This window comes from Pipra filicauda, unplaced genomic scaffold, assembly GCF_003945595.2.
Source record: "Pipra filicauda isolate LSUMZ 115617 unplaced genomic scaffold, ASM394559v2 scaffold180_size1756469_pilon, whole genome shotgun sequence".
NCBI lineage: Eukaryota > Metazoa > Chordata > Aves > Passeriformes > Pipridae > Pipra > Pipra filicauda.
In genome coordinates, this window is record NW_024104288.1 from 119,679 (window position 1) to 139,579 (window position 19,901).

A 19,901-nucleotide genomic window follows, 5' to 3' on the forward strand; every position below is an offset into this window, starting at 1 on the left:
TAATAAAAATAGAGTTGTTTTAATTATTTAAGCAGTGTGTAAAATGCTCGCACACCCACATAAACCCAGTGTCAATTAATAAATCTCATGATTGCCAAATTACTCCTATATTTCCTCTTCAGATCCTGAGACTAGAGTAAAAGTAATTTGTCAAAAAAATTGCTTCCATTCCAAGTTACTTCATTATTGCTTTTTCACCATAATGCTGCACCAAAACATATCATCTCTGTGCTTTGCTAATGAAAGATTAAACTATCCCCTTAGGTGCTCTACTTCCTATGAAAACAAATGAACAAAATCATCACTGATAAAAGCCTCTATTTCTTTGTCCTTATTGCTATTGTTCCTAATTTCTTCTTTTTCTTTTGTTTTTTTTCTTTTTTTTGCACAATGGTATAACTTCAACCTTAATTCAAAATAACTAAAAAAAGAAGTGCCATATTCTTGGATCTTCTTTACTTGATAACTTCTGGCATTCAAAAAAAGGAGAGACTGGTCTGCCAAAAGCCCAAGAATCTTTAAAAGTCTCCAAATATGCTGAAGATAGTAGATGACACATAAAAGCAGTCATTTACTGCCAAAGGGGATAGAATTCATTGACTTTGGTTCTGCAAGTCTCTACACTTATTAATGTTTTTATAAAGAATATAATGCTTTTATTGCATTTGGTAATGCATTTAGTGATTCAAAAAAAATGAAGTGAATGGAAGGACTTCCAGAGGTTTTGGTGAGCTTTGAACGAGACTTTTTTTCTGCACGGATTGTTCCCTGGGGAAAAAACATGCATTCATTAAGCACTGTGCATTAAGGTAACACAGTATGAATGCTTTGCAACTACATAAAATACAGTTGCTATCACTCACTTGACTTAAAATATCCTCCAATGTTTTGCTCTATGGCATTAAAAGTAATTCATTTCCTTGGACTGTTGTTGCTAAGGTTTGGTTTATATAAGTGTTTTAAGAAGAAAACAATCTAAAAAATGCACAACTAGCACAGCAGAGAACTCATTATTCTTTCAAATGCTTCTTTTGAAAATGCTTTAAAACTTTTTTTCTGTTGATTCAACTGAAGGAGAGCAATTTACAAACAAACAGAATAGCATGAAAATGGTCCTTCAATGCTTTGAAGAATTGTTTTGTAACACCTCAACAATTCTGCACTGGACCTTGACATCCTCCCCTTTACACCCTCAGCTTACACGTAGCTGGGACCATAAAATACGTAAAGACATATTCAATGTCTAGGTGTCCCTTATGATGCCCAGACAATCCTCAGTCCATATTTTGATGAATGCATGTTGCTGTTTCAGTCCATGGGTCTCATACTTCCAAAAAGCATGGATGTATGGTCCGTTACATGAGATTCCTAATTTGTGTGACATCTCTGCACAGATGAAGTCCAGCAAACCCTGGGTGCAAGGGATCTCCCTGGCTCATGCACAAGTCTCGCACAGAAAGCTCAGGGATTCTCGAGGATTTCATTACAGATGTGTGGTCACACCGATCACCCAGCTGGAAACCAGGATTTCTGCTTAGCTGGCTGATGGGCAAGAGCCGTTGGTGTAGCCGGGTGCACAAACCTCTACCCAGCCAAAGTTTCCAAGTGGAAAGTGATGACACAGTCAGAGGAATTCAGACATGGAGTGTCAGACTAGGGTAAGACTTATACATATGAAAGTGTGGGAACCGATCACAGGAACCCTGCTATTTTGGATCACCGTTCCTGGGAATCCCAGAGATGAATCAGCCAAACTGGAGGGAGGGTATTCCATCTCAGCTTTGTGGGTGAGTTCCTTACCACTCCCCAACACAGCCAGCTAGGGTAAATCTGGTTACAGGACTCCTCTGTAACAATCACAAAATAATTTCATCACTTTAAAAGAGATTGGCACCACAGTGATTATTTCTCAATGATACTCCCTACACAGAAAATTATTATTTCATGTCCATAAAGGAGGCACGGTGCACTATTGCTCAGTTTACGCTAAAACTATGGAGGAAGAGAACCTTTCTGCATTCTGAAACAGGCACTGCAGGTCACCCTTCCTAGAACAGTAGCTTTGCTGTCATGTTAACTGTCTCATGATTTATTCCTGTCTTTGGTAGAGGAAGAAATCAACTTCACAGGATAATAATAAAAAAAGCATATTGATTTCTTTATTACTATGCTGCTAATATTGGAATTTGACCCCATAATCTTAGCCAGAATTTCAAAATACTAAAAATATAGTGATTTCACAGAAATACTACAACATTTACAAAAGAAATATAATTATATTTGACTTAGAAGAAGCTTTCTAAATGATTATCTTATGTGCAGCAAATATGAGCCTCAGATGGAATTAATTTCAGTCTTTCATTGTCTTTTATTTTCTTTTCTTTACAGCAGCCTCAATCTTATGTTTAATTTTCAACAACAGAGTGCCTAATGTCTGTGTTGCCATGACCTACTATTACGAAATCTCTGTATCAAAATGAATGCTAGTTATTAATATGGAAAAGAGCAGTTTTTAAACAAACAGAACATTGTCATGCTATCTTATAACAGGGTTGAGAACAATATGTAGGTAATTACTTTTAAACAGTAACACTTAGTCATTTAGATAGTAACTTGGAAACAGGCAAAAAAATCCAAGGAATCTTATCACAATTCTTTATTTTCTTTAGGTAAAGGAATTATTTCCTTTAAATCTGGTGAGTTTTGATGCTTTGTTGTTTTTTGTGATAAAAGTCTATGAAAATAGAAAAGAATAGAATGAAAGTCTTGGCATGAGACTGGGTAAATTAAAGGTAAAGTTAAACTGCACGAATCTTTGTTAATAAGAACAGGACATGAAGGATGAGGAAATTATAACTCTTGTATTCAAACCTAGGCTGCTTTTACAAAGCAAAGTTGCATCATTTTTTTCAGTATTTTTGCAAAAATAACTCTCCTGACATATCTTATTCTGTTAGATATTCATGCTTAGAGCAATTTTTAAATGGATATTTTACTGGCAGCCTAACTTCCTGTGTCTTGGCAATATGTAGACAGGACTTTAAAAAACATTACTTTTAAAGAGGCATTTTGAGTTTTCAGACTTGACACTGATTTGATTGAATTCTTTTCTTATTTTATTTCTAAATGCATTTCAGCTGGACAGATTTTATTACATAAATTATAAAATGCAATTTTGGTATTAAATTACAAATAAGGTTTTAAAACAGCTAAGTGCCTGCAACAGCAATAGCAAGAAAAGCTTGCTTCTGTGAGTAAGGAATCAGGTATTGGTGATATGGGACCTGTATGGTGCCCATGTTTCTTCAAGAGCCTGTGTCATCCGAGGTGGGAGTAGAAAAGGTAGCAGAAAAGGAAGCATTTACCTAGAACCACATTTTCAAGTCAACTGATGCACCTTCAAAAGTCCCCACAAGGATTAACTAACATATAGACATCAAAGCTATAAAATACAACTCAGCTGAATCACACAGTGAAATTGCAACAGCCAGGTGCAGCCTGACTATAATAAGTGTGTTGGGCTTTCTGATGAGATACTTCCTCTTAGTGCCTGTGTTGGCAAAGGAACACAGCAGAACAGAAGATGGAGTATGGTCAGAGTATCCCTGTTCTCTGACTGCTGCTGAGATAAATGTAGTTAATCCTGAGGCTGGAGAAGAACCACTCTGATAATCAAATAGCCACAGTCAACATACTTTTTTGGTCTTCCCATTTCTCCCACTCAGCAAATATTTTTCTACTCAAACAAGAGAGAATGCAAAAGGGAAAACATTTCAGTTGCATTAAAGGCTATGATAAAAACTCTTTCTAAACCTTTAATACTTGGGGCATGCTAACACCGTAGCGCCTCTTTTCAGGGTAAGCTTGCACAGTAGGACATGTGGGTGGAAATCTGCACTACAGTGGCTGTACTATCTAGAATTCTTAAGCCAGCTAATCTGTAAGAAACTTGGAATATATCACATGGAGTCATATTGTACGATCTAGACATAGTCTTCAGTGACTCCAAACTCATTAGCTACAGAGCCTATATGCTCCTTGCCAAGATTATCTCTTTTTAGACTTTCTTTTCAGAATGTTCACTGATAATATTGACTGAATTGTCTGAATAAATATTTAATAAATTTTCCATTTGAAAATCTAAGTTAATATTTGAAAGGCTTTTAGTTTGCATGGAAAATTATACATATTTCCAAATAAACAAGTGAAGCTGAACCAAATGTTGTAGTCACCAGATTTTTAAGTGATACTTTCTCATTACTAACAAGAGTAACATAATCTGTGCTCTTTTTGAAGTTGCCCTTTTTGTGCTCCACTTGAACAAATTGCAGTATTTGGAATGAGACTAAATGGGATACTGATTTCTTGAAATGGATCATGATACAAACACTCAAAATTTGTGCTTTTGATGCTATGACCCCAGTCCCAGTGATGCTGTAAAATTACTCTTCAGGGAGTATATCTCATAACTCCTTAGACTGTTGCAAACTGACCTACCTCTGAGCTCCCTTCAAGAAAATTGTATGAAACCTGAGCACGCATGTGAAATTCTGCTGGGAATGCTATCATCAGAAGCATTTGAGCTGTGCCTTTGTTGAAATGAGCTGTCAGCCTGACTAAACAAAGAACCTAGTCTGTAATCGGTAAATCCATCTACAGCATCTGGTCAGGATTAAAAAGACCACAAAATTTGAATGAGAGGATATTTTTGTGCATAGACAGGATGAAGATCTTCAGATGACACTTGAATGAGCACATGGACAAATTCTGCCATGAAACAAAGACATCATCAGTTCTGCACTGAAAAGGTTCTCCAGAGAAATCTTCTAGGTGTACGCATGCTATATATATGTATTCTATATGTATATACATATATATATGCATATATGTGTATGTACTCTGGCCTCAAATCGGGAGGCCTGGAGACACACCATCTATAATGCAGCTGTCTCCTTTGAGAACACACGCAGGATCACTCTCGAGGAGAAAAGGCAACGCAGAAAGAACCGTGTTTTGCAGAATATACCATCTAAAGAGTCTTTCTGCTGTGCCTTTTGCAATCAGATATGTCTGTCTCGTATTGGCCTCATAAGTCACCAATGTGCCTGTAACAAATGTGGATAGAGCCTTCCCAAATCTTCGTTCGCGAAGCCCAGCCGTGAATATGTATTCTATATATATTTTTGAGGGGTATTTTTATATATCCATTGGGCTAAGTGCCATATCTAGAAACATCAAGATATGTGAAAATCTAACAGTCCAGAGAAGATCAGACCATGTTTTTAAAGTCCCCAGTCTGAGAGAAATCCAGTCAAGTATCTAAATACTTCAGAAAATCTGGTTTCTAAATGCTGAAAACTAAGTGTTAAAGCTAGTGGAAGCTCATTAAAAATCCATACTGCTGAACTGTCCAACCCTCCCACAAAACAGCAGCAACTTGTGCTAATACAAATACAAGGGTATTGCAACAGTTTCACATCACACTGTTACCCCATTCTCATGTATCCTTATCAGATGCATATTTACACAGACCTTTCAGAAACTTGAAAAAGTAGCACAAATATTTCTCATTAGTAACAAATTTTTGGTACAAAATTATTTCCTTACTTTTGGGAGGGAAGCTCTTGATCCTGAGCTTTGTGTGGTCATTGTCAAAACTGTAGTGATACCCAGTGCAACTCTGGCTGGAGCAGCATCCATGTTGATCCAGAAAGAAACCCAGGATAAAATGACAATCAGCAGGCTAGGAATGTACATCTGGATTAAATAGTATCCCATCTGACGCTCCAAATGAAACTTGACTTCAATGCATGTAAACTTTCCTAGAACATGAAATTACTTTAATAAATGCTTTTTGCACATTTTTATCTTGTTTTCTGAATATAAATTAGATGCATGGCCTGTTCCCTAACCTAACACCAGAAGCAGCTCCTGATACACAAACACCAGTCAACCACTTGTTGCATGCTAGCTTGGGGAAAGCATGGCACAACTGAAGCAATCTGTGCCCAGTTCTTTCTATTAACTGAGAAAATTAATATTATCACAATTGTTGTACCTCCAGACAATATAACGTAATGTTACTTTTCTCACTAAATTTAGTGAGCTTTTACTTCAGTCAACTATATTGTTTAGTATTAAAAGGGGACAGCATTTTGGTCTTTTAATGACACCAGATTAAGCAGCCATATTCGAACAGACAAATAGTGAACTGCCAGTGTTACAGTCCTGTGGTAGATCACACTCCTTCTCATTCTGCTCATGTCGTTTGCCTGTGTCTGTGGATTATGTCTCACAGCAGAATCAACTCAAGCTCTACTTTGAATTTTGCTAAAATTCTGACTTCAGAAAACCTAAAACAATCTCTCCTGGGAGGTGAGTGATTCTTCGAACAACAGACAGCTGCTCCACAGCGGTTGTGGAGAGCAGAAGTTTCCTGACAGTGGAGCTAGTTGCGCAGCAGAGGATGCAGAGCCCTGAGTTGCAACAGCTCATCGGTTACTAATGCAATCACTCTGCACTGCTCCCAGAATTACTGAGGTTTAGATACTGTGAGGTCTCTCACTCTCCAGGCTGACTACAAGAGCCTGTCATTCCTGAAGTGTCATGCTAATGATTTCAAAGGACCCCTTTTGTGTTGGTTGGTCAACTGCACGAAGATACCTTGTTCCTCATTCACCCTTTCAGGGGAAATTAGATTGTTTTCTCCTTTTTGTGATGTACCTGTATTTTTTTGCTAGTCTACAATGCTGAACAGCAAGAGTTGGCACAAAGGAGAATGCAGAAGCTGTTTGACAAAGAGAGGAGTGGAGACAAACAGAATAATATCTTTTGGCAGGACAGAAGTTCTAAAATGAGTGACCGGACCTGTGACTCAAAAGGCAAATGCTGAGACCTGGGTAGTGGCTGCTCCTGACCAGTCTGCCCATGTGACAGCAACGGCATGAGAGTAACCCAGTATGTCAAAGGCTCTCCAGCCTCTTGAAGCACAGCCTGGACAGTGAGTTTATGACAAGGCTCAGCAATAGATTTTATCAGTATTTTGATTTCACACCAAACCTGAAGGAGCATACTACAGAGAAGAGAGTAATGGGAGTGTCAATCAAAAAGTTTTCCTTCCTTGGTACTTTGGGCTCTAAAATGAGAAGCTGCATTTATAAAAATTAAAAACAATAGTTTTCTTTTCATAAGAAGTAAATGTGACTTTATTTTTAGTAGAGGCAGTACCTCTCACATTGTAATATTCACAGAGTGAAACAAACATATTTGATGCAACCAGATCGGCTCCTATGCTGAAATGATGAAAAAGCTATTTTAGATGAGAAGGATTATATTTAATCTCAGAAAGCACCCAGAAAACTGTTCTCTAAATGCTGTCCCTATTAAATAAACTCCAAGCAGCTAAATCAAAATTTTACAGAGTCCTCTCTTTTCTGTAAAGCTAAAGATAGAAAACACAGAATTAGAAACTTCTTAACAAGAAAAAACAACAGAGTATTAAACAAAAATTTAATTTCCCAACATTTCGTATCTGTACACTATTCAGATCAGCAATGAAAACATTCTCGTTTCACATACTACATCTCATAAATTAGACCACACATAAAAGCTGGTGAAAATTTTATATTTTTTCTCACTGGCAATTTAAAATGCTAGAGAAATAAATCAGGTTCAGAAAAATCATTACTTTAAAGTGATTCATCAATATTTACTAAAAGAGTTAGTTTGTTAAAAAATTTCATTTTAAGGATATCAACACAACTAGATTTTTTAAAGATTTTAAATTCTTTAATGATTTTAAGGATATTAGAATACCTTTAATGAAATTAAAGAAAATTTGGAAAGAAAATCTTTCAAACAAAAATAAAAAGGAGAAAATTTCTTTCTTTTCAAATTTAAAAATGCGTGGCTGATTTAAATTTTAATTCCAATTTCTTTTTTTTTCCATTTTACCCATATTTTCCCTTTAAAAACTGACAATATATACCACTGGAGCAACTGATAGAAAAAAATAGAAAAATGCTCACCAGTGTTGTAATGCTTTGTGCAATAACCAAGTTCTTTATCTTCTTTCAAAATAAACTGTGGCAAGGTTAAACCCTCTGCTACTTGCACAGGTCCATCACTTAACCACTCAAATATCAAATCATTCATAGTATATCCAACTGCAAAAAAGAAATCAGAGTTTATTAGATGACAGCTGACCGGAAAACATAAAAAGCCAATGTTATTATGTCTGAGAAGCATGTCTTTTATTACAATATATGTTATCTCAATTATATTTTCAAACTGTATGATTAACAATAGCACTATTCCTGTTAGTTGCCAGTTGCTATTACCGCGCTATTACCGCACTATTACTTTATTAAAAGTGACAAGTAAACACCATTATGTTCTGAAATATTGCCCTGGTTTGCCTCTAAAAAGTAATTTTGCTGGCCCATACAAGATGCTGTTTACACCTGAATTGAAGTTTCTCTGTGTCTATGTATAAGCCTGCATTTTGCTTTATTTTCATCATTATTTGATGATGGAGTTGGTGTGCACCAAAAAAACAAGGATTTATAGACTGCAGAATGCTAGTCCCTTATTGAAAAGAAAATGGCAACTTTTGTAAACCTGTGAACCTATCACTGAGAGATGTGGAGGGAAAAGAGAGGCATCGACTCACTGAAGTGTCTTTTTGACTGTACTGCTACATCTTCATGGCCAAATTAAATAAGCTGTGTCAATCTCATGAAGTTCAACAAGGTCAAGTCTGAGGTTCTGCACATGAATCGGGGCAATCCCAAGCACAAGTACAAGCTGAGTGGAGAGTGGACTGAGAGCAGCCCTGGGGAGAAGGACTTGGGAGTGCTGGTGGATGAGAAGCTTGACATGACCCAGCAGTGTGTGCTTGCAGCCCAGAAAGCCAATTGTATATTGGCCTGCATCAAAACCAGCATGACCAGAAAGTCAAGGAAGGTGAGTGCCCCCCTCTACTCCACCCCACCTGGAGTGCTGCATCCAGCTCTGGGGCCCCCAGTGTAAGAAGCACATAGTCCCGTTAGAGTGAGTCTAGAGGAGGGGAACAAAAATAATCTGCTCCAGCAGAAGGCTGGAGCACCTCTGCTATGAGTACAGACTGAGAGAGTTGGGGTTGTTCAGCCGGGAGAAGAGAAGGCTCTGGGGAGATCTTAGAGCAGCCTTCCAGTACCTAAAGGGAGCTGGAGAAGGACTTTTGACATGGGCCTTTTCGTAGTGATAGAACAAGGGGTAATGGCTTCAAACTTGAAAGAAGGTAGGTTTAGATTAGACATTAGGAAGAAATTCTTTACTGTGAAGGTGCTGAAACACTGGAACAGGTTGCCCAGAGAAGCTGTGGATGCCCCATCCCTGGAAGTGTTCAAGGCCAGGTTAGATGGGGTTTGAGCAATCTGGTCCAGTGAAAGGTGTCCCCGCCTATGGCAGGGGGATTGGAACTAGATGATCTTTAAGGACCCTTTCAATCTAAACCAGTCTATGATTCTGTGATTTTGTGGGCACAAAATCATGTGGCAGCCCACAGTTCATACTCACACAGCTAAACCCCTTCTCCCCTCCCTACAAAAAAACCCTCAAGATGGACTGGTATCTACTGAATATTTGGAATGATCACTGGTACATGACATTGTCTGAGCCCGTCCTGGTTTTGCCTGTTTATTCCCTGGTCGAGTTGAAACAGTGCTGTGGTGTGTGCTGATACTCCAGTCCATGCTTTGGCTGTGTTTAGCTTACCACGTTAAGTATATTAATAGGACCCCTGTTTCATTGGGTCATTTTTCAAAAGACTACAACCTAACTCAATGGGACATAGTGAATCCCTGGCTATGTACAAATTGCTCTTACTTTCCGAAGATTTAAAAATTTCTACCATGTAGCATTGCTGTGGTTACCCCTGGAAGTGATGCAGCCCTGATGGGTGAGGTGATATGACCCAGGAGAGGAAAAGGAAGGGACCAGGAAAAGCACAGAAACAGGGGACCCACACGTTATGGTGATAAATAGTTAAAGCACTGTTCCTCCATTATTTTTTCCATACAAATTAGGAATATTGAGTCTCATCGCATAAATGTGACAACATAGATACTATCTAACCTCCGAATGTTAGGGTAAAATCATGTTATTTGATAGATAAAGCAATTGGATACTCACAGCTCTCTAGCTGCATTGTACATGTCTGCACATCCATAGGAAAATTCTTCAGGTCCATGGGACAGGATAAGGTTAAAGTAAGCCTAAAATTGGAAGGGGAAAAAATAAAGAAGAAAATGTTAGACATCTACAGGTTTTATCTAAAGCCCCATATTTAGAGTTTAAAAGGGTCAAGACCAAATCTTAGCACCTCAGAGGCTGGGCTCATCTCCCCTGGGAGCTTTTCAGCACATAAGAGCTGTGAAGACCCAAGTGTGTGAGTAAACTGGGTGCTCGCAGCCTGCACTGGCTGAGCTGAGCACAGAGGAGACAACAAGACATGTTCTCCACTAACGTACCAGTGAATGTTTTATGTACAATACGGAACCAAATAATACAAAAGCTGTAATGACTGATCATGGGACAGATGTTTTTAAGCTTTATTTTGGAAAAGCAAAAGAAGAAAACAACAACCATGGGTCTTTTTCAATAGAGTGCTTTTGTTGTGTATGAGTCCCATTTCCAATCCTTCATTCTTACTGCTGAGCCACTAAAAGAAAGAAAAAACCACCATACAGTAAAAGCTAAAATCACATCACATTAAAGGAGTGCAGATAGAAGAAAGTAAGCCTAAAGGAAAAAAAATCATACAAAATATACTTGTCTTTTAATTTTTCCGTTGTTATTGTCCCAGAGAAAGCATAACTTTACTTGAATGGGAATACGTTTAATGTTTCTTTTTTTCTCCTTTTTTTTAAGTTGATTTTAGCTTTCCACATTTAAGTGAAATCTGCTTCAGGACTTGTTTTCTGCTTTATTTCTTTTATTTTTTTGTTTGAGGAGAAGAAAGCATTTTTAGCAAACCAGTAGGATGGCATAATTACAAACAACTAGCTGTTTTGAAAAACAGAAGTGTTAGGATTTTGGTTTAAATCATATTTTAAAAGTACGTTTCTATTTCAGATTACCTTCAGCACAAAAAATCACTTCGATACAAAGAAAGCAAATTAAAAAAACCCTCTGTGTCTATTTATCATTAAGGACGATAACAAGATTGTCTGATCTGAAGGGAAACTGAAACATTTACACAGTACAATGAGAATAAATTTTTAATTATGTCAGTGAACCCACGGGCCAGCTGTTTGAAAACATAACCTTGAAACTATGTCTTCTCATGGACAAATGTGATCTCTATGGAGAAACACTTGACTAAGTTCTATCTCCCAAGGCAATTTTTTGGTTCTTACCACATACAGCTGATTCAAGCTCTTTCAGTCTATTTCTTCACCATGTTAATTTTTGGGGATGGCCTGACTGGGCTTCTAGACCTACCATCCTGTCATAAAATCAGTATGACAAAAAGATGATATTTAGGTAACTGAGATCAAAATTGTGTCTTAATCAAAGATCACATTCCACATCGCATAGAAAGCCACATTATTTTCATCTTGACACAGTCTTCAGTGAACAAGATGACAGTATCAGGAAATTAGAGATCAGTTGTATGTATTAGTGAAGGGCACTGAGATGAATAAAAGTATTCCTCTCAATATTACCATAGTAAATAAACTCCCATTTAACCTTTGGAAGCAAATAGCATAAGCTTAAAAAAAATTGTCATCTAGAGAAAAAAGTATATCTAGTAGACATATAAATGTCATTGACAATCTGTCCTTTCCTCATTTAAATACTTTAAGCGCCCTGCAAATGTTAACTAGTGTCATTTTTACTAGGTAATTTCCTGCACTAAAGATTGAGCTAATTAAATTGCTAATCCCCAGAATTAAGAAAACATTGCTTCTGCCTTATTTTCTGAAACATTGCTATATCAAACTCTCTTCCTTCTTTTCAGTCATCTTCTAAATAGGGTTTAGATGTTTTAAGTTCTTTTCAAACATGCCTTCATGCAAATACAGCCTTTGTAAATATGTCATTTGTTGCATTCATTGAAGTAGGCATGGCATATCCACCCCTCAGATTTTACTGACTGTCAGGTGTCAGGAATGCACACTGACTTTGTTTCCTTTCCCCTTAATCCCCTTCTACTCCCAAAAACCCCAAATAGTTTGGAGGTTGACTACATACATGGTCAGGGAGATCTCTTGTTATTTTAATATCAAACTCGTGAGAAAACAAATACATCCAATTGTAGCTTTTAAGACACACTAGTAAAAAATTGATACTAAGTAGACATATATTCTTTTTTTTTTTTCTGGAGGTGAGATGAGAAAATGTTCGTTATGTTGGTCCACACAAAGCCCGAAGTCCTACTTTCACTTCCTAGCCACTGGTGTCTTTCAGGAAGACTGAATTATTCCATTCTCACCTTGACAAATGAAAAATAATTTCCGTTCACTGTGTTAATGAGGCTAGCTCAAGAGATCAGGGGCCTTATAGGCCCCTATAGCTTTATCTCTACCTGTTGCTCATCTCAGCAGAGTAGCCATTCATAGTTTACATCTTTGCCTCTGTAATCCCTTTCACTAGGAGTAATGAAAGTGTTGAAACAAATGCTTATAGCCTGGTATCATCCACAGATCCACTGATTTTCAATGAGATTACTACATGCTAAATATTCAGCTGCTGGAGTCTGAAATAGATCCACTGAAGTCCATGATGGTGGATCAATTTATACCAGTTGACTAATTTTCTGTAAAAATAGGATACTGCAATTGTTTCCAAACCCTAGTTCCATGTTGCTACTTATATATTTACATAAATAAGGACACAGGATCAGAAACAGAAAGTGTTAGGTACATATAGCTACCCCCATTGCCGATAACAACAGTGTCATTGACAGAAAATGTTTAGGCAAAATGAGTGTCTCACACTTGGCAAATTCAAGAGGGGCCCCTGGAGATTTTGTGCAAAGAGCAAATTTAATGTGGAACTACTTTGATGAATACTTTAATCATTATTAAAAGGGAATAAACTGCTATAGAACAATTATTTTATTTTTCAACACCCCACCACCAAGGCATTTGAGATACATAAACAACAGATTTGGTGGCATAGAACCATAAAACACTGATGGGAAGTGCTTTATGAACCATCTGTAAAACTGAAAGGAGAAGAAGCTGATCATGGACTTGATTTTGACTTCAGCTACCTGAGCACCCTTTAGTCCCTGCTAACCAGACTCAGGTGGCACAGCTGGCTCACAGAAAGCTCTGGGGTTGGGCACATTATGTTTTCCAGCTGAGCAGAGAGGGCTCATGAGGGAGCAGGAGCGAGTCACGTCTCCAGTGCCTCAGCACGCCAGGCACAATGCCAGGGACAGCAAGCTGCCTCCGAGGAGAGGAAAAGCTGCTCTCTTCTTTCCCTCCCTACCCCACAGCCAAGGAAGAAACACGTCCTGGAATAGTGCAAATAGAGTATGAACAGAACAAAATGCAGAATGAGAGCCAGAAAACAAAGAATGAACAATTAGCTGTCACTGTGACAAAAATAATAAATAAATCAATCAATAATATTACTGAGCAATGCTGTAGCAGAGACCGGGCTGTGATCCAAGTACTCCAGGGCAGCATTGTCTGTCTTAAGCTTTGGACTCTCTTTCTGAGGATTCTCTCGTATACCAGGTAAGTCCTTCTCAGCAGCATCTGCTGAGACCTTAAAGGTCTTCAAAGTGCAGCAGGCGTTGCTGGGATGACTTCAGTCAGCATTTCATTCAAACTCCCCTCTTTCATTCCCTGGTTTCACTATAGTGTCCTGAGAAATCACTCAGACTTGGGCTGGGGGCCTGTGTCTCTTCCCACCTCAGCTCAAAATCTTTAATTTCTGGTCACCCCAGGAACCCCCTGACAGCATCACTCTGAGGTCTGCATTCCCTACTTTCTGCAGACAGAAAGACAAAAGCCCTGCAGGCTGTAGCTTCCTTTGTCGCAGAAGCCAAAATAAGGCATCCCATGGGAAAAAAAATAAATAGCCTGACGTGTTATTAATCAGAAACCCTCATGCTGGTGATCTTTAACACCTGAACATTTTGTTTTGCAATGCCAATGTCTTTTCCTGGTGTGAGTAGCCATGGCCTCAGATGGACCAGCAGCAGAGCTCAGCACAGGCACTGCTGCTGCCCTAAACACAGCTGCTGTAGCCAGCCAACATCCTCTGAGAAAAAGGCAGTGGACAGTGTGACACACATGTGCAGCCAAGGGGGCTCAGACGTATTTACGCGCAGTGCAATCAAGTCCTGAACTCAGTAGTGGGGCTCAGATATTGTGTCTCCTCTTCATCCTTTGCTCATTCCTGCCTTTGTCCTACTCTTTCTCTGGCCTGGACATGCTTTTCCCACCTGCTCCAATATCTGCCCATCTACCCTACAATTCTCCCAGAGTCACCTACATGACACAGAGCCCAGACTCTTCCCTTTGTATCCTGGTCTGTCCTCATACACTTTTCCCCTACTTTTCCTGTTGCCCAGTTCCTGTCAAATGTCACTCCTACCTCTCTTCAGGGTATTAAGTCTCGAGGCCAGTCTGCCCTTTGACAACTAACTCCCAAAGCAGTAGAGGGTAAGGATTTTGCGTAGAAAAAAAAAAAGGAATAAATTCAGTAGGAATAAAATGTTTGCAAATAGACTGTTCTCAAGATGATTTCCAATCTCATTCTTTCACTTGTGGGTTTTGAAGGCTGGGGCTCACCACCACCACAGCACTTCTCTGATTATCTCACAGTGCTACAAAAATGCTTCAGAGTACTACACAGACAGACTGCTTGTGAATGGTCCACAACACAAATCTCAAATAATGAACTGCTAGTACCATATTCATGTCTTAGGGAATTGGGTTTACACATTACATAATCCAAGAAAACATTTTTATATAAATTTAGGAGAATATGTAATTTTAACTGAGACTTGACATATTGCCCTTAGGGCAATATGGTGGTCCTTCATCCTGGAGATGTGCCCTGCCCAGCGCAGCTGTGTTCTCAGTAACATGGCCTCAATACTTGTGACTGCTGCTTGTTCTAGAACAGACGTATTGGTCACATAATCTGACCAGTGGATGTTTAGGATTGTACAAAGGCAGCGTTGATGGTGAACTTGCCACCAGCTGCCGCATGAGAGGAGCCCCAAAGAGGAGATACAAGGACTCCCTGAAACAACATCTCAGCCTTGGCCATATTGATCATCATAACTGGTCTACTCTGGCCTCACTCTCGAGGAGAAAAGACAATGCAGAAAGAATCGTGCCTTGCAGAATACACCTTCTAAGGAGACTTTCTGCTGTGCCTTTTGCAACCGGTCGTGCCTATGTCGTATTGGCCTTTTTAGCCACCAGCGCGCTTGTAACAAACGTGGGTAGAGCCCTTCCCAAATCTTCGTTCGCGAAGCCCAGCCATGACTGACTGACATATTGCCCAGTCTGCAGCGACTGTTAGACTGTATTCTAATCCACTTCTTCACAAACACCTATCACATCACAGCCTGATGTGCTGCAACACACCCAAAACTTCCCTTGATCTAGGTGACTTCTCACCCCAGAGGAGGACACTGATCCTACATGAGAAATGCCCCATGGATCACAATACAAGGTATCTGATGACAGGGGAATATCCTTTTCATTAGTTATCCTGCAAGAGTGGTTGTCTGTGACTGGGCTACAGAACAACAGCCTCCTCACAGAGTTTTTTCTAATGATAAATAACTGGGATCAGTCTTATTAAGTATAGAAATACTGTTGGGAATTTAAATAGTCATAGAGATAAGAGTAAAAATCCCTTCTCTACACAAAAAAAAAACCCCATGATTATCTCCTCACTAGCATGAAAAGCAACAAATGCCTCACCATGAGTATGCATGGTGTCAAAAATAACATTTTGTTTCTATTCTTATCCCTTCATTCTTCCACACTACACCCATCTGCACCTCAGCTGCTGGGACAGGAGATTTCACAATCTAGGACATTATGTTTCAAATACCAGAACATAAATAGCACATGCATGATCACTGCTGGCATTGGCTATGTGCCATTTTTATGAGAAGACTTATACCTGTACAACCCCCCCAGTGTTGGATTTAGTGAGACAAGTAGAATTTTTTTCCCAGTATTGCTAAATCTAAAGATGCTATCATAAATTGCAAGTTTTCTGGTATTTTTCTCAAAGCTCTAAGCTGACAATAAGGATAAAAATACTTTTAGTGGTACATTTTTTCTTTGAAAGATTAAATCCCTGATCCTTGTAGCTGCTGAAAAAAAACTATAAAAATATTACCTAAGCAAAAGCAGACAAAGTTCCCCACTAAACTGGCAGGGGAGATGAAGTTGCACAGCAACCATGACAGCATTGCATGACACAGGAGCAAATGCCATTCAGGCTAGTGGCACTGAAACAGGGAGGAGAATCTAAAATCTCCTTATAGTCTTCCCAGCCCCCTCTCTTGGGTGATCTGTGCCTGAGAGAAGGGCACACACACTGTTCATATATCAGAAGGCAAAAAAAAAAATAAAATTCCCAGTGGTATTCTTCTTTTAAAGGGCTTTTCATTTTGTAGTCCATCTCATTATTTTTTCAGGGACCTGACTCATCATTTTGAATGTCAATTCTGGTAATTTTCACAGTCTACAGGCTTTGTCCTGTTAAATAGAACAGTCAAACTGACTGCTTTTCCCCTTTTTTTTGAGGAGTCCTGGAATTCCTCTTTAATATTTGTCATGTTCTGCAGCTTCGTTTCTGTCAGATGGGAACGGGCTGAAGTCGAGCTTAGAGGAGACACGGAGCCTTCTCTGCTATGGCTAAATGTGAGCTACAGACTGGAGTTTCATGCACTGCTGTTTCCGAGCGTGGTCTCCCTCCCTCCAGTGCTTTGCTTTGCTTCATGTACTGCTTAACAACACAGGAGCTGGCAGGAAGCAGGGTGGTGGATTTCTCATTACAGGCATCCCACTTCTCATTGTAATGCAATCACAGTCTGCAGATACACAAAGCCAGCACATGAGCTGCCAGCAAATGATTTTCCAATTATTGCTCAAACAAATCTATGAAATTAAATTCAAGTATGATTGCATGTAACAGTTAAATTCTGTAACCACCTGTTCCTTTCCATGAAGAACAGTATTGCATCTCTCCTTTCTCCTCTGTCATTTTCTATCTAGTTTTCCTGGAGTGTGTGTTTAGTATGGTGTTGCTTTCTCCCTGGCATTATAACATCTCTGTTCAAAGCCACATATTGCAATTCAATTGGCAAAAGACCTTCAGCCCTGGAACCATGTTCTAGGAAAACATGCTTTTTTGTACCATTTAGAAAGGGTTCCTGCATCTGCATTATTTTACACCTAACCTTTAACTGCTCCAGTGCAAGTTCAACAGGTAAATGAAGTGACTGATCACCAGCAATCAAGGACAGGCATTGCCAATACCCATAAGGAGAGCCAGTACAGACATGTGCTTGGCTATGCAACTGTCCCATTGGCATCCAGAAGTAACCACCTGCCAATATTTTTTGATCCTGCTAGCCAAGAACAACTTCACATGTACAAATTGGTCTCCAGCAGCATTTTTTACTTTTTTACTTAGAACAAAGTCTTCCTTTTTATTTGAGATTCAGGAATATAGGGCTATAAAAGTGACATCTTGGGCCATAAACTCTGATCATCTGCTACCCTCCATAGTCACATCATCTCATCCCCTTCAAAATTATCAAAGTTCATTTAATCGTATCTAGTGTGTGGGCGTCCTCATGTCTCTTGGAATATTGTTCTAGGAATTCAAGGTGTATACAGCTGTAAACTTTATAACTTCCTCTTTAAGCTTACTTATGACCAGTTCAGAGTCATTTGTTCTCCTAGCAGCATTGTCCTTCAGTCTATGGAACTCTCCTCTTGTGTTTGTATTTACCTCACCTCCAGAGCTCTTATGTGTCAGCTGGAGATGTGCATGGTATGAGAGGAAGAAGTAAGGCAGTACATGCTCAGATATAATGTCCATATCCCTGCTTTGCTTTAAATACCTTATGAAGTGAAAAAGCAACTAATTTTGTGTCATTAAAATGTAAATTATTCTTTCTGTAAGCAGCATGATTAATGGGGTTTTCACAATAGCTGTGTTAGTTGCATAACAAAGTGCCCACATTAGGCTTTATTATTTATTTAGTAGGTTTCATTATTTGTTATTAAAACCAAGTATTTTAGATACAACAGGAAAGCAAAGATATTAGAAAGCCAGGCCTAGATCCTCAGATTGAATTTGAAGACTGGGAGGGAATGCAAAAGATGGGAGTGGGTGATGCAGTTAAGAGAGTGTTAGGAAACAATCCCAAAGGATGAGAAGAATCTGAGCCTATTTAATTAAAAGACCCTGCAAGGAAGGGGAGTGGGGCTGGAAGGAGAGGCAGGAATAAGGGAAAGAAGGAAAGAAAAAGGAAGGGTGAAAAGCAAGCAGCTAATGATAATCCAAAGACATTGGGTTCAGCCATAATGAGAATGGCTGCTTCTCTCACAAAAAGCTGCAATTTTTTGGCCTCTGAAACCATTGTTATTATTGTAATCATGCCCATGGAAAGACAAATTTGTCAAGTTCACTGGATTCACATAGCATACAGCCACAATTTGGGAAGTCACTGTGTCCCAGTAACATCGTGCAGTCTAATAAAGTTTAGTGATCGTAGTACTATAAGACCTCTGCCTACAGTAGCTAACAGCTGTTAAAGTTTTTTTAGATACGTTCTCTATTTCAGTTAGCATTTCTGCATTGATGTTTTGGTTTGTTTTAAATGCGGAAAATTTACTTTGAGGTATATGAGGTATGTTTTGTGGTTTATTTTATGCTTCTGGAAAGTCAGGGCAGTTAGCATGGGATAGTGTGAAGTTTTGCCAATGCAAGAACTAAATAGTTTTCAAGGAAAATACCCTGTGCTGATTGACATTAACTTCCAAGGGAAAATCTCCACTTTGTGAATACCAGCATTATTCTGATAGGACCTGAGATAATAAATATGATTGTGTGAGGTCAGAGTTTAATAAGTAAACAGCTGTGTCAGTAACGATAAACATCTCTCTGCTCCCACCTCTGCTAATCTGTCACATGGAAAGACAATGCTGCTAGTGAAGTCCAAATCCTCTTAAATCCCAACATTAGACTGTAAAATAAAATTGAAGTCATCAAATTAAAGCACAGAATGCACAGAGCTGTAGAACGTAACATTTTCTACCACTCTGCTAAGATAGACTGTGCCATGACATGGATGATTTATACACAATTGGTATAAATGGAACCTCAATATCATATAGCTGATAAAATCTGTGCCCCAAAAGTGTTTTAGAAAACCTACGCCTGACTTCACTGTAACATGGCAACATATTCTGCAGTAGCCACACAAAAAATCCAAGATCTGATCTTATTTAAAAAAAACATATTTTAGAAGGCTAGTGAACTTTTTGCCATATGAGTAGTCTGCTGCAGGAGGACTAGCAGTGCTACCTATGTATTTCCCTGATCTGCTTTTCTTTCCCATAGAGCAAAAAACATGGGTATAGAGGAGACTATGAAACACGGAAGTTTCACTCAGAAAAGCTGCATTATAAAAGTGCTATAGATTTCTTCTGATTATTTACATGATGGACATGGTAGTCATAACTCCTAATATAACACAAAGTGGTGTGTGGGGTCATGGGGGTGCAGGAGAAAGTTGACTCAGTGCTCTCTCCCTGAGCACTATGGCCACACTAGGAACAGCTGATTTTGGAAACTCCTGAGTAAGGCAGCTGGTGTGGGAGGTGGTGTTGCAAATAAATGTGCTGTTTGCA

At 38.9% G+C, this 19,901-nt stretch overlaps 1 protein-coding gene across 7 annotated transcripts in view; it reads right to left on the reverse strand.

The window, feature by feature from the left end:
* Nucleotides 1–19,901, reverse strand: part of GLRA2 (glycine receptor alpha 2) — a 129,387-nt gene that overhangs the window by 70,692 nt on the left and 38,794 nt on the right. For 6 of the 7 annotated variants that reach the window (XM_027725230.2, XM_027725229.2, XM_039379938.1 and 3 more), the window contains 3 exons: nucleotides 10,174–10,256; nucleotides 8,028–8,165; nucleotides 5,608–5,822 (listed from right to left, as the gene is read on the reverse strand). In XM_027725230.2, coding sequence (XP_027581031.1) covers nucleotides 5,608–5,822; nucleotides 8,028–8,165; nucleotides 10,174–10,256 — 436 coding nt within the window. The remainder of the gene's footprint in view (nucleotides 1–5,607; nucleotides 5,823–8,027; nucleotides 8,166–10,173; nucleotides 10,257–19,901) is intronic. The other variant, XM_039379936.1, reaches the window with a different exon arrangement.